The sequence below is a fragment of the Mesoplodon densirostris genome, chromosome 9 (assembly GCF_025265405.1).
Source record: "Mesoplodon densirostris isolate mMesDen1 chromosome 9, mMesDen1 primary haplotype, whole genome shotgun sequence".
Classification (NCBI taxonomy): Eukaryota; Metazoa; Chordata; class Mammalia; order Artiodactyla; family Ziphiidae; genus Mesoplodon; species Mesoplodon densirostris.
The window spans coordinates 77,285,253-77,312,671 of NC_082669.1; the positions used below are offsets into that span (position 1 = coordinate 77,285,253).

Below are 27,419 nucleotides of genomic sequence, written 5' to 3' on the forward strand. Positions count from 1 at the left end.
GGTTTAACATACTTGAAAAACAGCACAACCACAAATCAAAAACATACAATAGATTCACAAAAACCAAAAAGAAGAGAACACAAGCATAAAATGAAAGGAAATCATCAAACCACAAGAAGAAGAAGAAGAAAAAGAAACGAAGAAACAAAGAATCAACTGGAAAAAAAGGTTGAAATGGCAATAAATACATATGTACCCATAATTACCTTACATGCCAATGGACTGAATACTCCAATCAAAAGACACAGAGTGGCAGACTGGATAAAAAAACAAGAGCCTACAATATGCTGTCTATAGGAGACCCACCTCAGGGCAAAGGACACAGACAGATTGAAAGTGAGGGGATGGAAAAATATTTCAGGCAAACAGAAATGACAGGAAAGCGGGAGTTACAATACTCATAACAGACAAAATAGACTTTAAAGACTATGAAGAAAAATAAAGAAGAGCACTATATAATGATAAGAGGATCAATACAAGAAGAGGATATTACACTCATCAACTTATATGCACGTAATATAGGAGCATGCAAATACATAAAACAAATAATAACAGACATAAAGGGAGAAATCAGTGGAAATACAATAATAGTAGGAGACTTTAACACCCCACTCACATCAACAGACAGATCTTCCAGAGAGAGAATCAATAAGGCAACAGAGATCCTAAATGATACAATAGAACAGTTAGACTCAATTGATATTTTCAGGACATTACATCCAAAAAAAACAGAATACACATTCTTTTCAAGCACACATGGAAGATTCTCTAGGATTGACCACATACTAGGGCACAAAACTAACCTCAACAAATTTAAAAGTACAGAAATTATTTCAAGCATCTTCTCTGACCACAATGGCATGAAACTAGTAATCAACCACAGGAAAAGAAATGAGAAAAAAATGACTACGTGGAGACTAAACAACATGCTACTAGAAAACCAATGGGTCAACAAGGAAATTAAAAAATAACTTGAGACAAACAACAATGAAAACACAACCATACAAAATCTATGGGACACAGCAAAAGCATTTCTTAGAGGGAAGTTCATAGCAATAGAGGCCTTCATCAAAAAACAAGAAAATCTTAAGTAAACAACCTAACTTACCACCTAAAAGAATTAGAAAAAGAAGAACAAACAGAACCTAAAGTCAGCTGAAGGAAGGAAATAATAAAGATCAGGGAGGAAAAAACAGAGATTCAAAAAACAACAGAAAAAATCAACAAAACCAAGGGCTGGTTCTTTGAAAGGGTAAACAAAATTGACAAACCTCTGCCCAGGCTCACCAAGAAGAAAGAGAACCCAAATAAACAAAACAAGAAATGAAAAAGGAGGAATCTCAACTGATACCACAGAAATACAAAAAACCATAAGGGAATACTATGAACAATTATATGCCAACAAATTTGACAACCTAGAAGAAATGGACAACTTTCTAGAAACATAGAGCCCACCAAAACTGAATCAAGAAGAAACAGATAAATGATGTGAACAGACTGATTATTTGAAGTGAAATAGAATCTGTAATTTAAAAAACTCCCTACAAACAAAAGTGCAGGACCAGATGGATTCACAGGCAAATTCTACCAAACATACAAAACTTATACCAATTCTTCTCAAACTCTTCCAAAAGACTGAAGAGGGAACACTCCCAAAGACATTCTATGAAGCCACCATCACCCTGGTACCAAAACCAAAGACATCACCAAAAAAGAAAATTACAGGCCAATATCTTTGATGAATATAGATGCAAAAATTCTCAACAAAGTATTAGTAAACCGAATCCAACAACACATAAAAAAGATCATACACCACAACCAAGTGGGATTCATCCCAGGTTCACAAGGCTGGTTCAACATTCACAAATCAATCAATGTAATAAACCACAGTGGTAAAAGAAAAGTCAAAAACCACATGATCATCTCAATAGATGCAGAAAAAGCATTTGACAAAATTCAACATCCATTCATGATCAAAACTCTTACCAAAGTGGGAATAGAGGGAACATATCTCAACATTCTAAAAGCCATTTATCACAAACCCACAGCCAGTATAATACTCAACAGTGAAAAGCTGAAAGCCTTCCTGCTAAAATCTGGAACAAGAAAAGGATGCCCACTCTCACCACTTCTATTCAACACAGTATTGGAAGTCCTAGCCACAGCAATCAGACAAGAAGAAGAAATAAAAGGTATCCTAATTGGAAGGAAAGAGGTAAAATTGTCACTATATGCAGATGACACAATACTATATATAGAAAACCCTAAAGACTCAACACAAAGACTATTAGATCTAATAAATGAACTCAGCAAAGTAGCAGGATACAAGATTAACATTCATTTATTTACATTAACAGTGAAATATCAGATAGGGAATGTAAAAAAATATATATATATACCTTTTAAAATTGCACCAAAAAAAAAAATACCTAGAGATAAACCTGACCAAGAAGGTGAAAGACTTCTACACTGAGAACTATAAAACATTAATAAAGGAAATAAAAGAGGATTCAAAGAAATGGAAAGATATCCCATGGTCTTGGATTGGAAGAATTAATATTGTAAAAATGGCAATACTACCCAAAGCAATCTACAGATTTAAGTGATCCCTATCATATTACCCATGACATTTTCCACAGAACTAGAATAAATAATCCAAAAATTTATATGGAACCATAAAAGACCCAGAATTGCCAAAGCAATGCTGAGGGGAAAATAAAAACAAAGTAGGAGGTATAAGTCTCCCAGACTCCAGCCAATACTACAAAGCTACAGTAATCAAAACAGTGTGGTTTTGGTACAAAAACAGACATACAGATCAGTGTAACAGAATAGAGGCCAGAAATAAACCCACACACCTATGGTCAATTAATCTTTGACAAAGGAGGCAAGAATATAAAATGGGAAACAGTCTCTTCAGCAAGTGGTGCTGGGAAAGTTGGACAGCTGCATGTAAACCAATGTAGTTAGAACACACCCTCACACCATGCACAAAAGTAAACTCAAAATGGCTTAAAGACTTAAACAATAGACATGACACCATAAAACCCCTAAGAGAGCATAGGCAAAACATTCTCTGACATAAATCGTACCAATGTTTTCTTAGGTCAGCCTCCCAAGGCAAAAGAAACAAAAACAAAACAAAACAAATGGGACCTAATCAAACTTACATGCTTTTGCACAGCAAAGGAAACTATTTAAAAAAACGAAAAGACAACCTACGGAATGGGAGAAAATATTTGCAGATGATGTGACAAACAAGGGCTTAATCTCTAAAATATACAAATAGCCCATACAACTCAACAACAACAAAAAACAAGCGACCCAATTGAAAAATGGGCAGAAGACCTTAATAGACATTTCCCCAAAGAAGCCATACAGATGGCCAGTAGGCACATGAAAAGATGCTCTACATCACTAATTATTAGAGAAATGCAAATCAAAACTACAATGAGGTACCACCTCACACATGTCAGAATGGCCATCATAAAAAGTCTACAAATAACAAATGCTGGAGAGAGTGTGGAGAAAAGGGAACATTCCTACGCTGTTGGTGGGAATATAAATTGGTACAGTCACTACAGAAAACAATATGGAGGTTCCTCAGAAAACTAAAAATAGAATTACCATATGATCCAGCAATCCCACTCTTGGGCATATATCCAGACAAAACTATAACTCAGGGCTTCCCTGGTGGCGCAGTGGTTGAGAGTCCGCCTGCCGATGCAGGGGACACGGGTTCGTGCCCCGATCCCAGAAGATCCCACATGCCGCGGAGCGGCTGGGCCCGCGAGCCATGGCCGCGGAGCCTGTGTGTCCGGAGCCTGTGCTCCGCAACGGGAGAGGCCACAGCAGTGAGAGGCCCGCGTACAGCAAAAAAAAAAAAAAAAAAAAAAAACTATAACTCAAAAAGATACACACACCCCAATGTTCATAAGCAGCACTATTCACAATAGCCGAGTCATGGAAACAACCCAAATGTCCATTGACAGATGAACTGATAAAGAAGTTGTGGTACATATATACAATGGAATACTACTCAGCCATTAAATAAAAATGAAATAATGCCGTTTACAGCAACACAGATGCAACTAGAGATTATCATACTAAGTGAAGTTAGAAAGAGAAAGACAAATACTAATACTATATGATATCACTTACATGTAGAATCTAAAATACGGCACAAATGAACCTATCTACAAAACAGAAATAGGGACTTCCCTGGTGGCACAGTGATTAAGAATCCCCTTGCCAATGCAGGGGACACGGGTTTGAGCCCTGGTCTGGGAAGATCCCACATGCCGCAGAGCAACTGAGCGCATGCACCACAACTACTGAAGCCTGTGCTCCTACAGCCGGTGCTGCGCAACAAGAGAAGCCACCGCAATGAGAAGCCTGCACACCGCAATGAAGAGTAGCCCCTGCTCACCACAACTAGAGAAAACCTGCACACAGTAACAAAGACCCAACACAGCCAAAAACAAATAAATAAAATTTATTAAAAAAAAAGAAAACAGAAACAGAAACAGACTCACAGACATAGAGGACATACTTGTAGTTGCCAAGGGGAAGGGAAGTGGGGGAGGGAAGGACCAGAAGTCTGGCATTAGCAGATGTAAACTATTATATATAGGATGGATAAACAACAACATCCTACTGTACAGCACAGGGAACTATATTCAATCTCTTGTGATAAACCATAATGGAAAAGAATATATATAAAAGAGTGTCTATAGGTCTATGACTGAGTCACTTCGCTGTACAGGAGAGATTGGCACAACACTGTAAATCAACTATACTTCAATTAAAAATTTTTAATTTAATTAAAAAAAAGATAACATAGATAAAAGTGAAGTTTGGCAATACAAAAAATTTGCAATCTTAACAGTTGGCAAATATGTCCAGGGGAGCCAAAATAAATTTAGGATGTTTTGTCCATTTGCCACATTCAGAAAGCTTCCATTTTACTGGCCTACAACCCTTTATTCCACAGCTTCAACCAAAAGTCATTTGTGACTTGGAGTACACCTTACATTTTAAACAACTCCCTGTAACAAATAAGATCAACTTACTTGACCAAAACTAGTAAATATAGATACCTTTCTTCCTTTGCTTCTACAAATCACCCTAAGCTCACTAGCAAACTTTTAAGACATGGCTCAAATTTCAAAGCAGATATAAGCTGAACATAATAGCAGACCAATAAACAACTTTAATATTCTTTCCATAAAATGTAGTTACTAGTTATTCTCTATTCATCTGGGCTTTCAAGTCATGGTCAAAATATTCAATATTTTCATATCCTAAAACTTTCTCAGCTAATAGGAACAAAATCTATTTATCCAATGTTGGAATTTCATTTTTTTAAAAACTTGGCATTTACATAAGAGATATGAATATTGTTTGCTTAGAAATATTTTTGTATGAGTCACATTAGTAACCAAGTTTGGGAAATATTATACATAGAAGTCTAACTAAGAAACACAATATATAAATGTATGTTACAATGCAATATGTAAATGGAGATATTATGCTCTTCAATGTGAGAAACCCATATTTAAGAAACAATAGGCAACTTCCAAAACTTTGCTTAGTTCCAGAACTTTAAGAACATTAGGAAAGCTACTTTACAGTTAGTTTTAAAGCAGTGATTTCTTTAAGTAGAGGCAATAGAGAAATTGTAGGGGAAAGGACTCAAGCTTTGGAGTTTAACTTTGGTTCAATCCTAGCATAGTCATTTACCATCTGCATGTACATGAACAAATTAATTAAGCTTTTCAGTCTGAATCTATAAAAGAGGGACATTTTATGAGCTTATTCCATAGATTAGAAATATGTGAAATATGTCTAGTACAATAAAATGGTAGCTGTAATTTACAATGAAGCATTTATAAATTGCAATGAGGTTATTATGAACAAAACAATAGAAATTTAAATGACGATTACCTTTTAATCTAAATGACTACTGCTATTTAGGAGATCTTATAGAGTTAAGGCTCTAGTAGATGCATTAGAAAAAAAAATTTTTCGAGTAGCCTCAAAAGCAATAGCAAAAATAGAAATTTTTGTAGACTACAATCCTGATAAAGGTAAAACACTGGTATGGGAATCAAACTTGGACAGTGTGTTGAATCTTACTTCTCCCCATGGACAAAATAGAGATGTTACATTAAATAATCTGTATGCTCATTTCCAACTCTAAAAATACATGGAACTAAATAAAGTGGTTGAGAGTAAAGGCTGTGAAGGCAGACTGCCTGGATTCACACCAGCTGTGTAGCCTCAAGCAAGTTTCCTAATCTCTCAAGCATGTTTCTTCTCTACAAAATGGGGATAATAATGGTACCTATCTCAGAGTGTCATGAGGATTAAATAAATACACTCAAAGTACATAGAATGGTGGATAGCACATAAAAAACAGTTAATAACTGGTAAGCCATATTATTAAAATGAAAATATCTCGTTATTAATTAAAAAAAAATTTTTTTAAAGCTGGAAAATCAGGGCAAAGGAGAAATTCATGTTCTTGTTTCATGAATAAAATAATATTCAGATCATTGTTATTGTTGTTTTAGGGGAAAAAAAGCATCTACTCCTGTTTCATTGTGTTCTGGCAGAATGCATAAAACACCAAATTAAAAGTATAACTTCAAGCTAAAAAGACTTAGTGTCCCCTCCTCTAATCTAGACTAAAATATCTCAAAACTTTAGGAAGAGAAATAAAACAAAAAATTATGAAACATGAACTTCTCATTTTGGCAACAGATTTGAAAACTCCCTGCTCCCCATGTCAAGTGAGATAATATGGCTGATCCAGCCATCTTGCTAGAAATGAAACTGTGCTGCATCTGTGGATTCCCTCCCTTCCTTGGATATGAAGCTGGTCTTGTTACATCTGTCAAACCCAGTGATTGCTAGTGCTTCCCCTACAGAGAAATTAATGGTGATTATGGTTTTTCTGGTTTGGGTCAAAGGGCTCCTCCAAAAAGTTGCATCAGAACCCCATGGAATCTGCAAATGACAGTAGCAAGGAAAGGCATATAAAATCTCATGTGAAAGATCTGAGAAAATTCCTAAACAAAAGAGCAAGCCATGGGGTATGCTTCCTTGGGTATCTGGACACTTTCCTACCTTTTTATCCTTATGTGAATTGTCAAGGATCAATTTCAGAAAAGCCTATGGTTGAGCAATAAAACTAGCACCAAATGCCTATGGTACTGTGTAAGTACTTCTTATTGACTTGTTTAAGGAAAAAAAGTACAAAAGAGGAAAGCAAGTAGCAAATTCAATGAACATAACACAAATTGCAGGAAACAACAGCTGTAATGTTGCATTTTAAAACTGGAATGAGGGGCTTCCCTGGTGGCGCAGCGGTTGAGAGTCCGCCTGCCGATGCAGGGGACACGGTTTGTGCCCCGGTCCAGGAAGATCCCACATGCCGTGGAGCGGCTGGGCCCGTGAGCCATGGCCGCTGAGCCTGCACGTCCGGAGCCTGTGCTCCGCAACGGGAGAGGCCACAACAGTGAGAGGCCCGCGTGCCACAAAAAAAAAAAAAAAAAAAAAAAAAAAAAACTGGAATGAGATTATGAACAAAACACAACAGAAGTTAATGGTAAAATTCCAGCTTTTTAATGTACATGACTTGGAATGATACTACTGACTCATTCTGAAAATGTTATTAAATTCAGTAAAACTAACAAAAAACAAAGCTATCCATGTGGGGTTATCCAGAGATTCTACTCAAATGAGGTCAAAGATTTCTTAGGTATGGCATCAAAAGATAATTTCATAAAAGAAAAAAATGGATAAATTAGAGTACAGCAAAATTCAGAACTGCTCTTCAGAAAACAAGAAAAAAGGCCACTTGGAGCAAATATTAGCAAGTCATACATCTAATAAAGGACTTATATCTCAATACAACATGAAAACAAACAACAGTTTTAAAAATTGCCGAGATCTGAAATTCTCATGACAAGTAATCACATGAAAAGGTACTTAACGTCTTTAGCTACTACAGAAATAGCAAATAAAAACCACAATGAGTTACCACTACACACCTATAAGAATGGTTAAAAAACAAAAACAAAGAGATAACTCCCATACATTGCAGGTGAGAATGCAAAATGGTACAGCCACTTTGGAAAACAGTTTGGCAGTTTCTATAAAGTTAAACATGGCTCATACATTTATCATACAACCCACACCAGGTAAAATAAAAACGTATGTTAACACAAAACCCCGTCTATGAATGTTTACAGCAGCTTTATTTATAATCACCAAAAACTAATTTCAATGTCCCTCCATTGAGTAATGAACACACTGTGAGACATCCACATAATGGAATACTTCTCAGCAATATGAAGGAATAAACTGATATTATAACACAACATAGATGAATCTCATATGAATTATGCTAAGTGAAAGAAGCCAGACTCAAACAGCTATCCACTGTATGATTTCATGTATATGACACCCTAGAGAAGTGTTTAGGGACAGAAAACAGTTTAGTTGCCAAGTACTGGGGGTTGGGAGTGGGACTGACTACAAAGGGGCAGCAGGGAATTTTGGGGGGTGATGGAACTGCTCTATATTTTGAATGTAGTGGTCATACAACTATATGCACGTGTCAAAATCACAGAATTGTACACTAAAAAGGGTGAATATTACTGTATGCAAATTTTTCCTTAATAAAAAATTTTTGTTTAAGTTATGTAAAACTAAAAAAACCCCAAACTACTGACATGCAAAAAAGCTTAAAATAAGAAAAAGTGGCTAAGCCCATTTTGGGAAGTAAGGTCTAAGCCACATTGCGCTCCATGAGGCAGATTAGTCTCATGTTTGTGTCTGTTTGGTTTTACTTTTCTGGTAGTAAAATGAGAGTACATTTGACTGCCTAAAAATATACTTTAAAAAAATAAACCTACTCTAAAATGTTTTGTTAATAACAAATGCCCACTAGGTCATTAACTCAATGAAATCCATCATCCTACATTCCCATCCGCTCCCTTCAGTCTCTCAACATTTTTTTAATATTTAGACTATCTAAATACCATGTCAAAACACTCTTCATCTCTAAATTTCATCAATTTATTTCAAATTCTCTATAAATTTTACTTTTCAACAAGATCTGTTTTTCCCTTGATACTTCTATCAGTTATATCCTTAGCTCAGCAATTTTTCCCTGTCACCTTAGTCCAGGTCCTTATCTCTTGCTCTTACCTAGTCTTCTAGATTACAGTCTACCTCTACTTTCATTGATCCTACCTATGGCTGACTATTTGATCTACTCAAAAGGCTTTAGTTTCTCATTTTTTTCCTGCTACATTGGGTCTGCCCCCAACCAATCAGTTTTCCAGTGGAAATCCATCCACTGAAGGATATTTTAATGGGACAGAGGGGAAAATCAGTTTTACACTTCAGTATTACTCTCACAGAAATGTGAAAAATGGGTTTAGATTATATTATTAAAAAGCTAATCAGTATCAATATCATTTAGGAATGTTAAGCAAAAAGTTCAAGAAAAATCTAATTGGAAGAATTTGAGATGATCTCATGGAACACTGGGCAGAGCACAGATTAGTTAAATTAAAATTAAGTTTAGGGACTTCCCTGGTGGTCCAGCAGTTAAGACTACACACTCCCAAGGCAGGGGGCCTGGGTTTGATCCCTGGTCAGGGAACTAGATCCTGCATGCTGCAACTAAAAGATCCCACATGGTGCAACTAAGGATCCCCCATGCTGCAACTAAAAAAAAGATCCCACACTCAGCAGTGAAGATCCCACGTGCCACAACTAAGACCTGGCACAGCCAAATAAATGGATTTTTTTTAAGAAATTAAGTTTAAAAAGTTAATTGCATCATACTGTTATCCATAGTGGCTGTGCCAATTTACATTCTCACCAATAGTGTAGGAGGGTTCCCTTTTCTCCACACCCTCACCAGAATTTATTATTTGTAGAGTTTTTGATGATGGTCTTAAAAAACTGAAAACAGAGCTACCATAAGATCTGGCAATCCCACTCCTGAGGATATAAACCATAATTCAATAAGATACATGCACCCCAATGTTCATTGCAGCACTATTTACAATAGCCAAGACATGAAAGCAACCTAAGTGTCCACCGAGAGATGAATGGATAAAGAAGATGTGGCATATATATACAATGGAATACTACTCAGCCATAAAAAAGAATGAAATAATGCCATTTGCAGCAAGATGGATGGACCTAGAGATTATCATACTAAGTGAAGTAAGTATGAGAAAGACAAATATCATATGATATCACTTATATGTGGAATCTAAAAAAATACAAATTAACTTATTTATAAAACAGAAACAGACTCACAGACATAGAGAACAAATTTATGGTTACCAAAGGGGAAATGTGGGAAGGAGGAATAAATTAGGAATTTGACAGTAACATACACACTACTATAAATAAAACAGATAAACAACAAGGACCTACTGTATAACCCAGGGAACTATACTCAATATTTTTTAATAACCTATATGGGAAAAGAATCTGAAAAAGAATATATTATACATATAAACTGAATCATTTTGCTGTACACCTGAAATTAACACAACATTGTAAATCAACTATACTTCAATTTAAAAAAAAAGTTAATTGCATCAAAGACACAATGCCTACACCACAAGCAGCAGTTACCAAACAGCAACTAATGCATACAAAACTCTGACAGATACACATTAGTCTTGAATAGCTAAATTAATACCTTGCCACTCAGTGGGTATACTTCTGACTAGGACTTTCTGCATAACTTTTAGGATTTTTGGAAATGCCGAGTTTCAGGCTCTCCCCCAAAACCACTTAATTCCAGTTTTGGGGATTTTAACAAGATCCCCACATGATTCCTATGTATATTAAAGTTTGAGAAGCACTGGCCTAAAACAGGAGTTGGCAAACTCTGTAAATAGCTAGCTAGTTAATGTTACATTTTGCAAGCCATTAGGTGACTGTTGTAACTATTCAACTATGCTGTTTATCATAAAGATAAAAAGGTCGATACATTAAGAAGGTATAATTAAAGATGTATATACACCTAGAAACAGAGCCCCAAAATACATAAGGCAAGAAAATGACAGAATTGAAATGAGAAGTACACAATTTAGTTAATTTTAATGGAGATTTTCAGTATCACTCTCTCAGAATTAGAAAATCAACAAGGATATAGATACATGAACACCACAACCAACCAACATAACCTAGCTGATATTTATGGAACATTTTAATCAACAACATCAGCAACTTACTCTTTTAAAGTAAACATGATGTATTCTCGAGAATACAACACATGCCAGGCTACAAAATAAGTCTTAATAAAAGACTAAAATCATACAAACTACGTTATCCAATCACCTGGAATTAAATTAGAAATCAATAATAGTAAAAATGTGGGAAATCCCCCAAATATTAAACTATCACACAATAAACTTTTAACTTTGACACAGGTCAAAGAAGAAATTGCGAAGAAAATTAGAACATATCTTGTGAGACAGCATAGTCCTGTTCAAAGGATAGATATACAAGTCAATGGAACAAAAAAGAGAGTTCAGACACTGATTTTGGACAAAGGTGCCAAGGCAATTCAACAAGGGAAAGGATAGTCTTTTCAATAAATGGTGCTGGACCAATTAGAAAGTCATATTTAAAAATATCCTTACCTCATACCATAACAAAAATAAACTCAAAATGGATCATATACCTAAATGTTAAAACTAAAATGATAAAACTACCGGAAGAAAACTATAGGAGAAAAATCTTTGTGACCTAGGCCTGAGCAATGAATATCTTAGATGTGATCCTAAAAGCACAGCCCATAAAAGAAAAAGTTGGGGCTTCCCTGGTGGCACAGTGGTTGAGAGTCCACCTGCCAATGCAGGGGACATGGGTTTGTGCCCTGGTCTGGGAAGATCCCACATGCTGTGGAGCGGCTGGGCCTGTGAGCCATGGCCACTGAGCCTGCGCTCCGCAACGGGAGAGGCCACAGCAGTGAGAGGCCTGCGTACCGCAAAAAAAAAAAAAAAAAAAAAAGAAAAAGTTGATAAACTGCACTTCATAAAGCTAAAAACTTGCACTCTTCAAAAGGTTTCATTAAACAAAAAGATAAGCCACACACTAGGAGAAAATATTTCTAGATCATATATCTGATAAAAAGGCTTGTATTCAGAATATAAAAAGAATGCTTAAAATTCAATCATAAGGAGAACTTCTGCTGCCAGTGTCCTTGTCCCCGCGATGAGCCACAGCCACCCATTGCCTCTGCAGGGGACCCTACAACACCAGCAGGATATCAAATCCCTAACAGGAGGGCAGACTGGTTCTAAGGGGGCTGATCCACCGCCGTGTGGCTGACAGGGTCTTGGTGCTCAGGTTGGATGTCAGGCCTGAGCCTCTGAAGTGAGAGAGCCAAGTTCAGAATACTGGACCACCAGAGACCTCCCGGCCCGAAGTAATATGAATCAGCAAGAGCACTCCCAGAGATCTCCATCTCAATGCTAAGACCCAGCTCAACTCAACGACCAGCAAGCACCAGTGCTGGACACCCCATGCCAAACAACTAACAAGACAGAAACACAACCCCACCCATCAACAGAGAGGCTGCCTAAAATCATAATAAGTTCACAGACACCCCAAAACACACTACTGGACGCAGTCCTGCCCACCACAAAGACAGGATCCAACCTTATCCACCAGAACACAGGCACAGTCCGCTCCACGAGGAAGCTTACATAACCCACTGAACCAACCTCACCCACCAGGGGCAGACACCAAAAACAATGGGAACTACGAATGTGCAGCCTGCGAAAAGGAGACCCCAAACACAGTAAGCTAAGCAAAATGAGGAGACACAGAAATATGCAGCAGATGAAGGAGCAAAGTAAAAACCCACCAGACCAAACAAATGAAGAGGAAATAGGCAGTCTACCTGAAAAAGAATTCAGAATAATGATAGTAAAGATGATCCAGAATCTTGGAGACAGAATGGAGAAAATACAAGAAACGTTTAACAAAGACCTAGAAGAACTAAAGAGCAAACAAACAGTGATGAACATCACAATAAATGAAATTAAAAATTCTCTAGAAGGAATCAATAGCAGAATAACTGAGGCAGAAGAACGGATAAGTGACCTGGAAGATAAAATAGTGGAAATAACTACCGCAGAGCAGAATAAAGAAAAAAGACTGAAAACAATACAGGATAGTCACAGAGACCTCTGGGACAACATTAAACGCACCAACATTCGAATTATAGGGGTCAGAGAAGAAGAGAAAAAGAAAGGGTCTGAGAAAATATTTGAAGAGATTATAGTTGAAAATTTCCCTAATATGGGAAAGGAAATAAGTCGAGGATGCACACAGAGTCCCATACAGGATACATCTGAGGAGATACACGCCAAGACACATGTTAATCAAACTATCAAAAATTAAATAAAAAGAAAAAATATTAAAAGCAGCAAGAAAAAAAACAAATAATATACAAGGGAATCCCCATAAGGTTAACAGCTGGTCTTTCAGCAGAAACTCTGCAAGCCAGAAGGGAGTGGCAAGACATATTTAAAGTGATGAAAGGGAAAAACTTACAACCTAGATTACTCTACCCAGCAAGGATCTCATTCAGATTTGACAGAGAAATTAAAACCTTTACAGACAAGCAAAAGCTAAGAGAATTCAGCACCACCAAACCAGCTTTACAACAAATGCTAAAGGAACTTCTCTAGGCAGGAAACACATAGAAGGAAAAGACCTACAATAACAAACCCAAAACAATTAAGAAAATGGAAATAGGAACATACATATTGATAATTACCTTAAATGTAAATGGATTAAATGCTCCAACCAAAAGATTCAGACAGGCTGAATGGATACAAAAACAAGACCCATATTTATGCTGTCAACAAGAGACCCACTTCAGACCTAGGGACACATACAGACAGAAAGTGAGGGGATGGGAAAAGATATTCCATGCAAATGGAAATCAAAAGAAAGCTGGAGTAGCAATTCTCATATCAGACAAAACAGACTTTAAAATAAAAACTACTACAAGAGACAAAGAAGGACACTACATAATGATCAAGGGATCAACCCAAGAAGAAGATATAACAATTGTAAATATTTATGCACCCAACATAGGAGCACCTCAACACCTAAGGTAAATGCTAATGGTCATAAAAGGGGAAACTGACAGGAAGACAGTCATAGTAGGGGACTTTAACACCCCACTTTCACCAAAAGACAGATCATCCAAAATGAAAATAAATAAGGAAACACAAGCTTTAAATGATACATTAAACAAGATGGACTTAATTGATATTTATAGGACATTCCATCCAAAAACAGCAGAATACACTTTCTTCTCAAGTGCTCATGGAACATTCTCCAGGATAGATAATATCTTGGACCACAAATCACGCCTTGGTAAATTTAAGGAAATTGAAATCGTATCAAGTATCTTTTCTGACCACAACGCTAAGAGACTAGATATCAATTACAGGACAAAATCTTTAAAACACACAAACACAGGGAGGCTAAACAATATATTACTTAATAACCAAGAGATCACTGAGGAAATCCAAAAGTACCTAGAAACAAATGACAATGTAGACAAGACAACCCAAAACCTATAGGATGTAGTAAAAGCAGTTCAAGAGGGAAGTTTATAGCAATACAATCCTACCTCAAGAAACAAGAAACATCTCAAATAAATAACCTAACCTTACACCTAAAGCAATTAGAGAAAAAATAACAAAAAAAACCACCCAAAGTTATCAGAAGGGAAGAAATCATAAAGATCAGATGAGAAATAAAAGAAAAAGAAATGAAGGACACAATAGCAAAGTTCAATAAAACTAAAAGCTGGTTCTTTGAGAAGATAAACAAAATTGATAAACCATTAGCCAGACTCATCAAGAAAAAAAGGGAAAAGACTCAAATCAATAGAATTAGAAATGAAAAAGGAGAAGTAACAACTGACACTGCAGAAATACACAGGAACATGAGGGATTACTACAAGCAACTATATGCCAATAAAATGGAAAACCTGGAAGAAATGGACAAATTCTTAGAAAAGCACAACCTTCCAAGACTGAACCAGGAAGAAATAGAAAATATAACAGACCAATCACAAGCACTGAAATTGAGGCTGTGATTAAAAACCTTCCAACAAACAAATGCCCAGGACCAGATGGCTTCACAGGCAAATTCTATCAAACATTTAGAGAAGAGCTAACACCTATCCTTCTCAAACTCTTCCAAAATATAGTAGAGGGAGGAACACTCCCCAGCTCATTCTACGAGGTCACCATCACCCTGATACCAAAACCAGACAAAGATGTCACAGAAAAAGAAAACTACAGGCCAATATCACTGATGAACATAGATGCAAAAATCCTCAACAAAATACTAGCAAACAGAATCCAGCAGCACATTAAAAGGATCATACACCATGATCAAGTGGGGTTTATCCCAGGAATGCAAGGATTCTTCAATATATGTGAATCAATCAATGTGATACACCATATTAACAAACTGAAGGATAAAGACCATATGATAATCTCAATAGATGCAGAAAAAGCTTCCAACAAAATTCAACACCATTTATGATAAAAACTCTCCAGAAAGTAGGCATAGAGGGAACTTACCTCAACATAATAAAGTCCAGATATGACAAACCCACAGCCAACATCATCCTCAATGGTGAAAAACTGAAACCATTTCCACTAAGATCAGGAACAAGACAAGGTTGCCCACTCTCACCACTATTATTCAACATTGCTTTGGAAGTTTTAACCACAGTAATCAGAGTAGAAAAAGAAATAAAAGGAATCCAAATTGGAGAAGAACAAGTAAAGCTGTCACTGTATGCAGATGACATGATACTATACACAGAGAATCCTAAAGATGCTACCAGAAAACTACTACAGCTAATCAATGAATTTGGTAAAGTAGCAGGATACAAAATTAATGCACAGAAATCTCTTGCATTCCTATACACTAATGATGAAAATTCTGAAAGAGAAATTAAGGAAACACTCCCATTTACCACTGCAACAAAAAAAATAAAATACCTAGGAATAAACCTACCTAAGAAGACAAAAGTCCCGTATGCAGAAAATTATAAGACACTGATGAAAGGAATTAAAGATGATACCAACAGATGGAGAGATATACCATGTTCTTGGATTGGAAGAATCAACACTGTGAAAATGACTCTATTACCCAAAGCAATCTACAGATTCAATGCAATCCCTATCAAACTACCAATGGCATTTTTCACAGAACTAGAACAAAAAATTGCACAATTTGTATGGAAACACAAAAGACCCTGAATAGCCAAAGCAATATTGAGAACGAAAAACGGAGCTGGAGGAATCAGGCACCCTGACTTCAGACTACTCTACAAAGCTACAGTAACCAAGACAGTATGGTACTGGCACAAAAACAGAAATATAGATCAATGCAACAAGATAGAAAGCCCAGAGATAAACCCATGCACATATGGTCACCTTATCTTTGATAAAGGAGGCAAGAATATACAATGAAGAAAAGACAGCCTCTTCAATAAGGGGTGCTGGGAAAACTGGAGAGTTACATGGAAGAGAATAAAATTAGAACACTCCCTAACACCATACACAAAAATAAACTCAAAATGGATTAAAGACCTAAATGTAAGGCCAGACACTATCAAACTCTTAGAGGAAAACATAGGCAGAACACTCTATGACATCAATCACAGCAAGATCCTTTTTGACCCACCTCCTAGAGAAATGGAAATAAAAATAAAAACAAATGGGATCTAATGAAACTTAAAAGCTTTTGCACAGCAAAGTAAAACATAAACAAGATGCAAAGACAACCCTCAGAATGGGAGAAAATATTTGCAAACAAAGCAACTGACAAAGGATTAACCTCCAAAATATACAAGCAGCTCATGCAGCTCAATATCAAAAAAACAGACAACCCAATCCAAAAATGGGCAGAAGACCTAAGTAGACATTCTTTAAGGAAGATGTACAGATTGCCAACAAACACATGAAAAGATGCTCAACATCACTAATCATTAGAGAAATGCAAATCAAAACTACAATGAGGTATCACCTCACACCAGTCAGAATGGCCATCATTAAAAAATCTACAAACAACAAATGCTGGAGAGGGTGTGGAGAAAAGGAAACCCTCTTGCACTGTTGGTGGGAATGTAAATTGATACAGCCAGTATGGAGAACAGTATTGAGGTTCCTTAAAAAACTAAAAATAGGACTACCATACGACCCAGCAATCCCACTACTGGGCATATACCCTGAGAAAAACCATAATTTAGAAAAAGTCATGTACCACAATGTTCACTGCAACTCTATTTACAATAGTCAGCATGTGGAAGCAACCTAAGGGTCCATCGACAGATGAATGGATAAAGATGTGGCACATAAATACAATGGAATATTACTCAGCCATAAAAAGAAATGAAATTGAGTTGTTTGTAGTGAGATGGATGGACCTAGAGTCTGTCACAGAGAGTGAAGTCAGAAAGAGAAAAGCAAATACTGTATGTTAACACATATATATGGAATCTAAAAAAAAAAGGTTCTGATGAATGTAGGGACGGGACAGGAATAAAGACACAGACGTAGAGAATGGACTTGAGGACACAGGGAGGGGGAAGAGTAAGCTGAGACGAAGTGAGAGAGTAGCACTGACATATATACACTACCAAATGTAAAATAGATAGTGGGAAGCAGCTGCATTGCACGGGGAGATCAGCTGGGTGCTTTGTGACCACCTAGAGGGGTGGGATAGGGAGGGTGGGAGACGCAAGAGGGAAGAGATATGGGGATATATGAATACATATAGCTGATTCACTTTGTTGTACAGCAGAAACTAAGACACCATTGTAAAGCAATTATACTCCAATAAAGATGTTAAAAAAAATTCAATCACAAAAAGACAACCCAATTTAGATCAAAAAAAGATTTGAAGAGATACTTCAGCAAAGGTAAGTGAATGACTAATACACACATTAAAAGATGCTCAACATCATTAGTCATTAGAGACACGCAAATTAAAATCACAATAAGATACCACTCCACACCTATGTCAAGTAGATAAACTTTAAGAAACAGTTGACTGGAAGGTGAGAACCTGGAAACTGTCTTAAAATTATCTTTGCTGACAGACTCATTGGAAAGCTTCTGTGTATCTCCAGTAGTACACACACCATGTTTAAGACCACTTGTATGAGAAAACAAGAATTTGGTGACTTACAAAATATTTGGTTTCAGGATTTGATGATTAGAAAGGTGTCAAGCATGAATAAGGCTGATTTGGAAATGAAAAAAAGTCGGGCTGGGAAAGGAGCTAACAGGAAGGAGAGAAGAGAGGAAGAGCAAGGAGAACTCTTGGTACAGTTCTCATCCATCATCATCGTTCTGATAGTCCCTAGCACTGGCAAATAGAGTAAGATATCCTCAGGCAACACCCATGATTTTTTTTTTTAATCATCTGGTTGACTCCCACACAGACTCCATGCCCTAGCCCACAATGACTAAAATGTACCATTCCCAGGCAAGTCTCCACATCTCCTCTTCAGACACTCACATCAACAAATCACTCTGCTGCAACTGGTGCAAAGCAGAGAACTGCACCAAGCAAAATTCACCTTCATTTTTGCCCTACATCACAACCTGATGTACCCAAATTATAGTATTTGTGACACTGTAATAATAATTATTGGTTTACGTGCCTTGCCTCTTCCGCCTCCCATTAGAGATTGTGCCTTCTTTAATGACGGAGACATTTTTTACTCATCTCAAGATCTGCAGCACCAGTACAGTACCTGATATACAGTACAGTCAATAAATGTCCAGAGAATGGAAGACTGATATAAACTACAGATATAAACTCTAGCCATATACTTTGAATGTCTTTGTCTACAAAAGACCTTTTTATAAAAAAAAAAACATATTGTGGGCAGCAAATGTATTGTAAAACTAGTTTTTTCTTTCTTAGGAGAGGCTCTAATCTGTAATTAAGAATCTGATATGTTATTATATAACTAATCACCTTTTACATAAAATCTTAGGAAAATGACTATATAAAAGAAATGGAATGAGGAGACTAATGGACTAGACAGAAGCTAGGTAACATAGTTCTGGCTAGTACCAGTGATTCTGGATATGTTTTCTGGCTTTCAGTTTCCTCATGTGTAAAGTGAAAAAATTAAAGAACAATCTCTAAGCACCCTTCAAATGTTAATATTCTAAGGATCTTTAATCCATGAGTGTTTCATTAATGAACAATCAGAAGGTAGGAGGCATGTCACATGCTGAGTATTCCTAATATTCTGGTTCCTCTTGCTAGAAAGCAAATGAAATTATCCTGTCAATATTCATTCAGTACTTCAATTCCAGGAACAAAATTAAGTACGTGCCCCGCCATCTACTACTGAAATCAGGAACTTGACCTTTCAATTCTAATAATTCAACTCCTGACGCAAGCATTTAATCACATATCATAGGCACTGACATAATAAACAAACTGTAAGCTTACCTGCCAGGAAACTGCTCCCAAAATTGCTGTTGCAAGAAGACTAAAAAAAACTAACTGCTCTGAAATTAAGCAAAAATGGCGCATCCCTTTGGATGCCATGATTCTATCTAGGTTATTGTTATCTACCCTGTGAGTAAAATATACTTTATGGCAGTCATTTAATTTGGAATGGAATCCCCAAAGAGTTAAAAGAAAAATAATATGGCAAATCATCCAGAATATTCCAAAAATGGAAAAGCCTGGTATTACAAAATACCAGAGGTGAGTGTCTCTAAGTTTAAATGCTGAAAGAATGAAAAATGTAAGCTCAATCATCCCAGTGAAAACAACAGAAAGTCTTCTGCAAATTCTTCCACGGTACAAATAGGGTTTCCACCTTTCAGTCACTGAAAGTCCACTAAAATAAATGTCAAGGAAAGGATCAGTTATCAGGCAAATAAAAAAACATGCAAAAGCAACTGGATTTTGGGGAGTTTCCAATGCGGAGAAAAACAGCAAGACTGCAAAAATAACTAAGTTTGGAATAGCTAGAAAAGACTTCATTCTCAGGTCAATAATCAGCATGGCCAAAGCTACAACAAGTAAAATGACACTCAGAGACTTTTCCACCAACATAGTTGTGCTGGCAATGGCAAATCCAACAAGTTCCAGAAATTCAACTGTGGTTAGTAAGGTGGGTCGATGACGGACATAACCAGAAATTCTCTCCACCAAAGAGCATAGTATCCTTAATACTATGGAAGTTAGAAGCAAATATTTGGTTGATTCTTCTTTCACATCATTTTTAAAGGATGAATTATCAAGAAAACACAGGAGGCCAAGCAAGAATCCAAACCAAAGGTTGGATAGGCTTAAACTTGCTGCTTCCATTGAAAAATAATAATAGAGTATGCTGGCAATTCCAAGAACAAAAAGACCAAGAATAAAAATTACCAAAATTAAGGAATTTGCTGTTTTTTCCCATCTTACGTAAAGACCTAAGCATATAGCAACCAGTAGATTAATTCTGGCTAAATAGCCAAGATAACGCACTGAAGAATGCATGTTCACTTCTCTGTTTACTTCTTCCAGTCTTGTCATTGCTAAATAGAGACAATGACTAAAGCAATAACGCAGTGATTTACACATTAATCTGTCAATCTGGGCTTTCTCCCCACGTTACAAAAATTAACTGCTTGTATTTCATCCAGCAAATCCAATGTTTCTGTAACTCCTACTTCAGCATTTTCTCTGGTGGAATTTGTTTGTAGTGATCTAAAAAGAAGAAAAAATATTTCGTTGTTAATTTTATGTAATTTGCCTTTCACATGTATCTTCCTTATACAAAATAACGAATAAGTGAGAAATAAAGTTTGTTCTGAAACCCAGCTTAAAATGTGACTTGCGTGTATCTTAATGGTAATTGTCTCTGGCTTAAAAACTCTGCAGTTTATCCAAACAAAAATGGAGATTTTTTCTACTCATCCTATGCTAGGATTGTATGACTAAGTCACCATCAGTGAAACTGTTTTTCCAGAGATGGTGAGGAATTCACCTAATTCATTTTTACTCTGATATCTGGTTTTCCAACAACATGCAAAGATGAGATATTCAACTTAGCTTAGATGTAGCAGATGCGTCTGGCACAATGGAAAGCTACTCAACTCTTAAATGAAACAAGGGACCTCATCATTACCTCTAATTTGAAAAGCATCAGTATCCAATAATAGCAACCATTACTACCTGCCTAAAATCATCTACATCTTTTTACCAGTCACCTCTAAAATGCGATGAAATCTTAGTCTAACAATGTTTAACTAATAAACTTATTAGAAGTTTAACTGTATTAAAGTTACTCAGTCACTAAAGTTGATCCATAATTCTCCCTGTACTCTTTCCTCTACTAAATTACTTTGATTATCAAACCTACAGTCTTTGTAGCAAACCAATTCTGGACCTTTCTAGTCAAAACTGTAAAGTTGGAATGCTGACCAATATTTATTGTAAGGTAAATTTTTAAAACTATAATTTTACTTTTAAAAAGTTACCACAACAATTATTTGTTAAAGGACCCAGATAATTGTTTCAATCTTAAGTGCCCCTTCAAGTTGCACTTCAAACATGATGTAGTCAAAAAATGATTTAACTATCTACTACATAATTCTTCAAATTTTCTAGTATGCTATTTCAGAAGAAATGATCCATGCAATGGCTCATGGTCACACTGAATATCCATAGAGAACTCAATCAATAAAAACTCAAAAAGTAACTAGTTTGTGATCAGCTTATTTATACTTTCTAATAGCAGGACACTAAAAGAAAGACCAAAGAGAAATATGAGATAACTTGGAATTAACTCTTAATTACCCATTTGGCTGGAAAAGAACGTCACCGGGTGACAGCTTTCGGGTCTCTGGGAGGTTCCAAGTATTATTACTAATTTACACGTTCAACATGTATTTTTTTTTTTTTTTTTTTTTTTTTTTGCGGTACGCGGGCCTCTCACTGTTGTGGCCTCCCCCGTTGCGGAGCACAGGCTCCGGACGCGCAGGCTCCGGACGCGCAGGCTCAGCGGCCATGGCTCACGGGCCCAGCCGCTCCGCGGCATATGGGATCCTCCCAGACCGGGGCACGAACCCGTATCCCCTGCATCGGCAGGCGGACTCTCAACCACTTGCGCCACCAGGGAGGCCCTCAACATGTATATTTTTTACAGCTAAGTTTATTTAATTAAATAAGAATGCTAATTTTTCCTCAATTACATTTTCTTTTTTTTTTTTTTTTTTTTTTTTTTGCGGTACGCGGGCCTCTCACTGCTGTGGCCTCTCCCTTTGCGGAGCACAGGCTCCGGACGCACAGGCCCAGCGGCCATGGCCCACGGGCCTAGCCGCTCCGCGGCATGTGGGATCCTCCCGGACCGGGGCATGAACCCACGTCCCCCACATCGGCAGGTGGACTCCCAACCACTGCGCCACCAGGGAAGCCCCTCAATTACATTTTCATTCAATCATTTCTTAAGAAACCACACACCACTAAAGAAAATATCTTCCTTGGTATATTTAGGTTTTATCTTTTTACTTAAGAAACTGATAGTATCTAGAGTGCATTGCATTTTTAAAAATATTACTTCTATGTGTTATATAATCATTCAACAAATATGTTGGAATATATGTCCTCAAAAGGTCGATGGTACAGTCTGGGCTCAGATGACTGAACACTGTTGGAGAAAAAAAATCACACACCAGACTAAATGATTGCCACTGAACTCATGAGACATAGTTCTGTGTTTCTCTGGTCAACACACTCTCGTTCTCTGTGATTATGCAAACCTCTTTTCCCTATCCTCAAATCTCTGACATCCACTTCCCGCCAAATTCTCACCAGATGACTTTGCCTCCAATGATGTCATCAGAAGGGAGCTTACCTGAATTTCCAACACCACAAACTCACCTCTATCTACATTTCCTGATTCAAGAAAAGAAGGCTGTCCCTTCCCTATCCAAGGCTACATCTTTTAGCCACACACGTATCTCTTCCCCTCTGCCTCTTCCAGAACTTCACACTCTCTCCTCTCTCTTTAAACTCCAACTCTTTTCTTATCCATTGACACTTAACCATTTATTTGCAAAGCTCTTTTTAAAAAATGATACCCCCCCCAAAAAAAATACAGAAACAGAAACAACAAACAAAACTAAAACAATCCTCACTAATCCTCATCTCCTCTTCCAAATTCAATCTTCGGTCCTCTTGACAGCCAATATTTGACTGCTTTACTTCTCATACCAACTAAACCGTGGTTTCCACCACACAACAACAAACTGCTCTGCCAAGTTCTAAAATAACCTGCAAATTCCTAAATCCCATGGGTACTTTTCACTCATTATCTTGCACATTCTTCAAACAACCTTTGATGTTTTTGACTCCTTTCACCTTCTGAAACCTGCCCTTCCTTTAACTTCCAAAGACCAGACTCCAGATTTTCTTCCTAACTCATTGATCTCTCCTCTCTGTCTCCGTGCAGGGTCTTCATTCTGAATCTATCCTTTGGATCTTCAATCCCAAGCCTAGGCTCTTCTCTCACTATACAGTTAAACACATATATATATTAACCTACCTGACAGAAATAAAAGCACTAGCTCGGTTCTGCACTGAGGTAAAAGCTTAGAAAAAGGTAAAGGAAAACACGTAAACAATAAAGTACAGCACATTCAGAGCATGGAATATATGCAGCCACCCTGTTATAGGCCCAAACCAACATGACAGAATATTATTTTTAAATAGCTAATTTACAAAAGTCTTTTCCCATTCTGACCTTCTTCAAAAGACAAACAGCCTGAATCAGAGTAAAACAACAAAGCACTGCAAACCTTTTCAGTGGGTCTGCCATCACTAATGATTCAGTGGGAAATTACTTGAGAGGCAGATAAAAAAGCACAGAAGAGTCAATCTGAATACAAGAAAAGTTAACTAACAACTGCCAGAGTCTGTTTTATAAAATCCTATGTACTACTCTAAACCCTCTTCTCCTTCACCACCTGTATGTAATCGTCACCCAAGTCTTGTCCACTCTTTTTCCTGCACACCTCTTAAATGTTTCTACTTCTTTTCATTCTCAAGGTCACAATCCCAGTTCTGGCCACCATCATCTCATGGTTGAACGTCTCTTTGCATCCACTCTTGCCCTTCTCCAAGAAGTATCTTTTTTTTTTTTTTTTTTTGCAGTACGCGGGCCTCTCACTGTTGTGGCCTCTCCCGTTGCGGAGCACAGGCTCCGGACGCGCAGGCTCAGCGGCCATGGCTCACGGACCCAGCCGCTCCGCGGCATGTGGGATCTTCCCGGACTGGGGCACGAACCCGTGTCCCCTGCATCGGCAGGCGGACTCTCAACCACTGCGCCACCAGGGAAGCCCCAAGAAGTACCTTTTTTAAAGCCAAAATTTGTCACATCACTCTGTTACGTAAAAGCCCCCAGCGGCTTCCCATCACTCTAAGCAACAAAGTCTAAACTCCTTAAAATGCCTTATAACACTCTCCTCATTGGATATGCATAACTCTCCGGCCTCATCTCTTGCCATTCTTCCTCTTGAACTTGTATTCGAGCCATACGGACCTTTCAATTCTGAACCGTACTAATGCTATTCCCTCTCCAGGTGCACTCGTTTCCCTCCTCTTGGCCCCATCCCAGTCCTCACACCTGGCTCACTCCTATTCTTTACTCTTTACGCCTCAGCTTAAATGATTTTCTTAGGGCAATCACCTTGACTCATTTATATGATTCATGGACTTCCTCTGTAACAGCAAAATATTGACCATCAACTGTTTAAAAACTGCATTCCCCATTAGATCACAAGGTCTCTGAAAGTTTGTCTTCAATACTGTACACCAGTATTGAAGACAATACTGTTTAGCAGAAAGTACTTTCTGTTTAGCAGAAAGGTCGGCACCAAGTAGGTATTGAACACGTACCTGTCGAAGAAATAAAGACTGATGCAGAAATAACTATTTAACAACAATGCCACTCAGTTATAGGACACGTATTAATATACAAAGAGTAAACAAGTTGTCTAATTGGTTTGCTTCTCTCTCGGCCTTATGCCAGCCTTCACTTAATTCATCCAAATTCCTCCAAACCAACAAGTTCTCTTTCATGTCCTACTTCTAGGGAATCCAAGACACACTATATCACGTGCAACGTCTTTAGACTCAGAAACTATTCCCGTCCCATCTAGGGGAAGTGTCAAAAGCTGAAAGAACATACTGAGCACCCAGGGTCGGGGAATTCCAGTGCTTTGGTTCTATGAATTCATGATAATATAACTCTTTGGACCCATCTCACACAAGGAGAATGGCACTTCAAATACTAAATTCCTCAGCAGTAGGGCAGCAATAACAACTCTTCTTCCATTCTGCCTCCTCCTAGCAAGATGTGGGAGGCCCAAGAAGCCTCGCTGTTGTCGACCATAACCGGGCACCCAGCTGAGTGGGGAACTGCTGAGGGATACGAGAGGCGCCCCGCCTTCCATCCTCCACCCCACACCATCAATTTCTCTCCGGGCAGGTATCCCTACCTCCGCCCAGGGAGGCCGGCTGGGCGGAGCTTGGGGCCCGCACCACTCTGAGCCCTGGGCGGTGACTGTGCCCAGGTCTCACCGCCTCGCCACTGAACACCCCTCGCCCACCTACCGGACGCGGCCGCTGCCACCAACGGTTTCTCAACCCTCGGAGTCGGCGCTGGGGCCAGCACGGTAAAGGGAGGCCCCTTGCGGCTGAGCCTGCGACTTGGAGAGGGGAGGCGGGACGCCAGGGGAGTCGAGAGCCAGAGGCCGCACGCTCTAGCACAGTCCAGTCTCGTCGGAAACTTTCTCCGTTACTGGCCCGGCCACGGCCGCCATATTCCCGCCGCCGGATCCGCGACGGTACGGAACGCCGCCGGGGTCAAGCCGCACGACGCGCTTCCTCCCTAAGAGCCGGCCCAGGCCCTGCCCCTCTCCCCGCCCAAACCCTCCGAGCCGCCGCGGACCCAGGTGCGCTCGGCGCTGCGCGAGCGCAAACGGCCCCACCTGGGGTACAAGCTTTCGCCTTCCTGGACCTGGAGTGGGCGGCGAACAGGGAGCTGGAAGACCACGAAGGACCATGCCGACCGTGTCCATCAAGCCTCTAGGCCGCCACCTCGGGCTTGACCGAGACTGGGGCAAAGCGGCCGGGCCGGCCGGCCGACCACACAAGAACAGTAAATACTGCAGGAGGCGTTGCTGCTCTTTAATACCTATCGCATAATATATGGCATTGTGTCCACTGACCAGCTAAAAGCTCAAGCTCCTTAGGCTCGCCTTCAAAGCCCTTCTCGCCTCCTTTTCTAATTAAGACTCCCTTTCATAAACCGCCTGGGTCTTTACTTCGCCGACAACGCTAAGCTCCCCCAGTCCTGACCCATTCCATTACCCCTCTCCCCCCCCTCCCCCCGTCCCTTACACGTTCACCGGCCCCGCATCCTGAGGGTCCTTCACATTCCAGGGCTAATTCTTCTTTGTATCCGAACGCACTGAATAAACATAAGGGGATATTACTCGGCAGCGTTTCACAACAGCTGTGGAGCTGATGATTTTGGGGTTTGAATTCTGGTTTCTCCCCTTCCTATGTGCCACCTAGGTTTCTCCATCTAAGAAATGGTAACAAAACCTTCCTTGCAAAGGAAGGAAAACTTCCTTCCATGTTGTGAAGATTCAGTAAAACATTTTTTTTCTGGCATCGTAAGGTAGTCCCTCAAAAAGTATGAATCCCCCTCCCTCTCCAAGATGCCAGCCCTCTGTCCCTACCGTAATTTTCTACTGTTCATAGCACTTAGCGAGGTCAGTCTCTATGAACCCCAGTTCCCTCATATGTAAGTAGAATTCTAATAATACCTCCCTTACAGGGTTGTTGTAGGGATTAAATAAGATGATGTATGTAAAAATTACCTTAAAACCTTTACATGGTTTATCCCCTTTGGGATAAAGCACAACAACAGACTATACAGCAGCTTGACCTCCAACTGAAACAGTAGGGAAGGGGGCAGGGCACAACCTTTAAAAGAATGACATAGCCAAAGGACAGGACAAAAACTGGTTAGAACCAACTAGGTCCAAGATGGCGGAAGATTTGACTTCCAGTGGACTTTGAGCCTCATGATATGCTCATTGTAATACATTAGCGGGCTAAATGACACACCCACAGGTGCCATGACAGTTCTGAGGTCAACCATAAAAGGTCAAAAAGTGGGCTGTGGCCCAATTCCTGGAAATCTCCACCCCTTCCCCCAAAATAACTGGAATAATTCTCCCACTAATTAGCCTCTGAAATTACCCAGCCCATAAAAACTAACCACCCCATAT

The 27,419-nt window shown here is 38.6% G+C and overlaps 1 protein-coding gene across 1 annotated transcript in view; it reads right to left on the reverse strand.

Moving 5' to 3' along the window:
• TMEM168 (transmembrane protein 168) overlaps positions 1-25,963 on the reverse strand; it is a 55,342-nt gene extending 29,379 nt beyond the window's left edge. Inside the window, exons 1-2 of the mRNA XM_060108605.1 lie at positions 25,732-25,963; positions 19,570-20,823 (exon numbers count right to left, since the gene is read on the reverse strand). Coding sequence (XP_059964588.1) covers positions 19,570-20,697 — 1,128 coding nt within the window. The 5' untranslated portion in view covers positions 20,698-20,823; positions 25,732-25,963. The remainder of the gene's footprint in view (positions 1-19,569; positions 20,824-25,731) is intronic.
• Between the last annotated feature and the right edge of the window lie 1,456 nt (positions 25,964-27,419).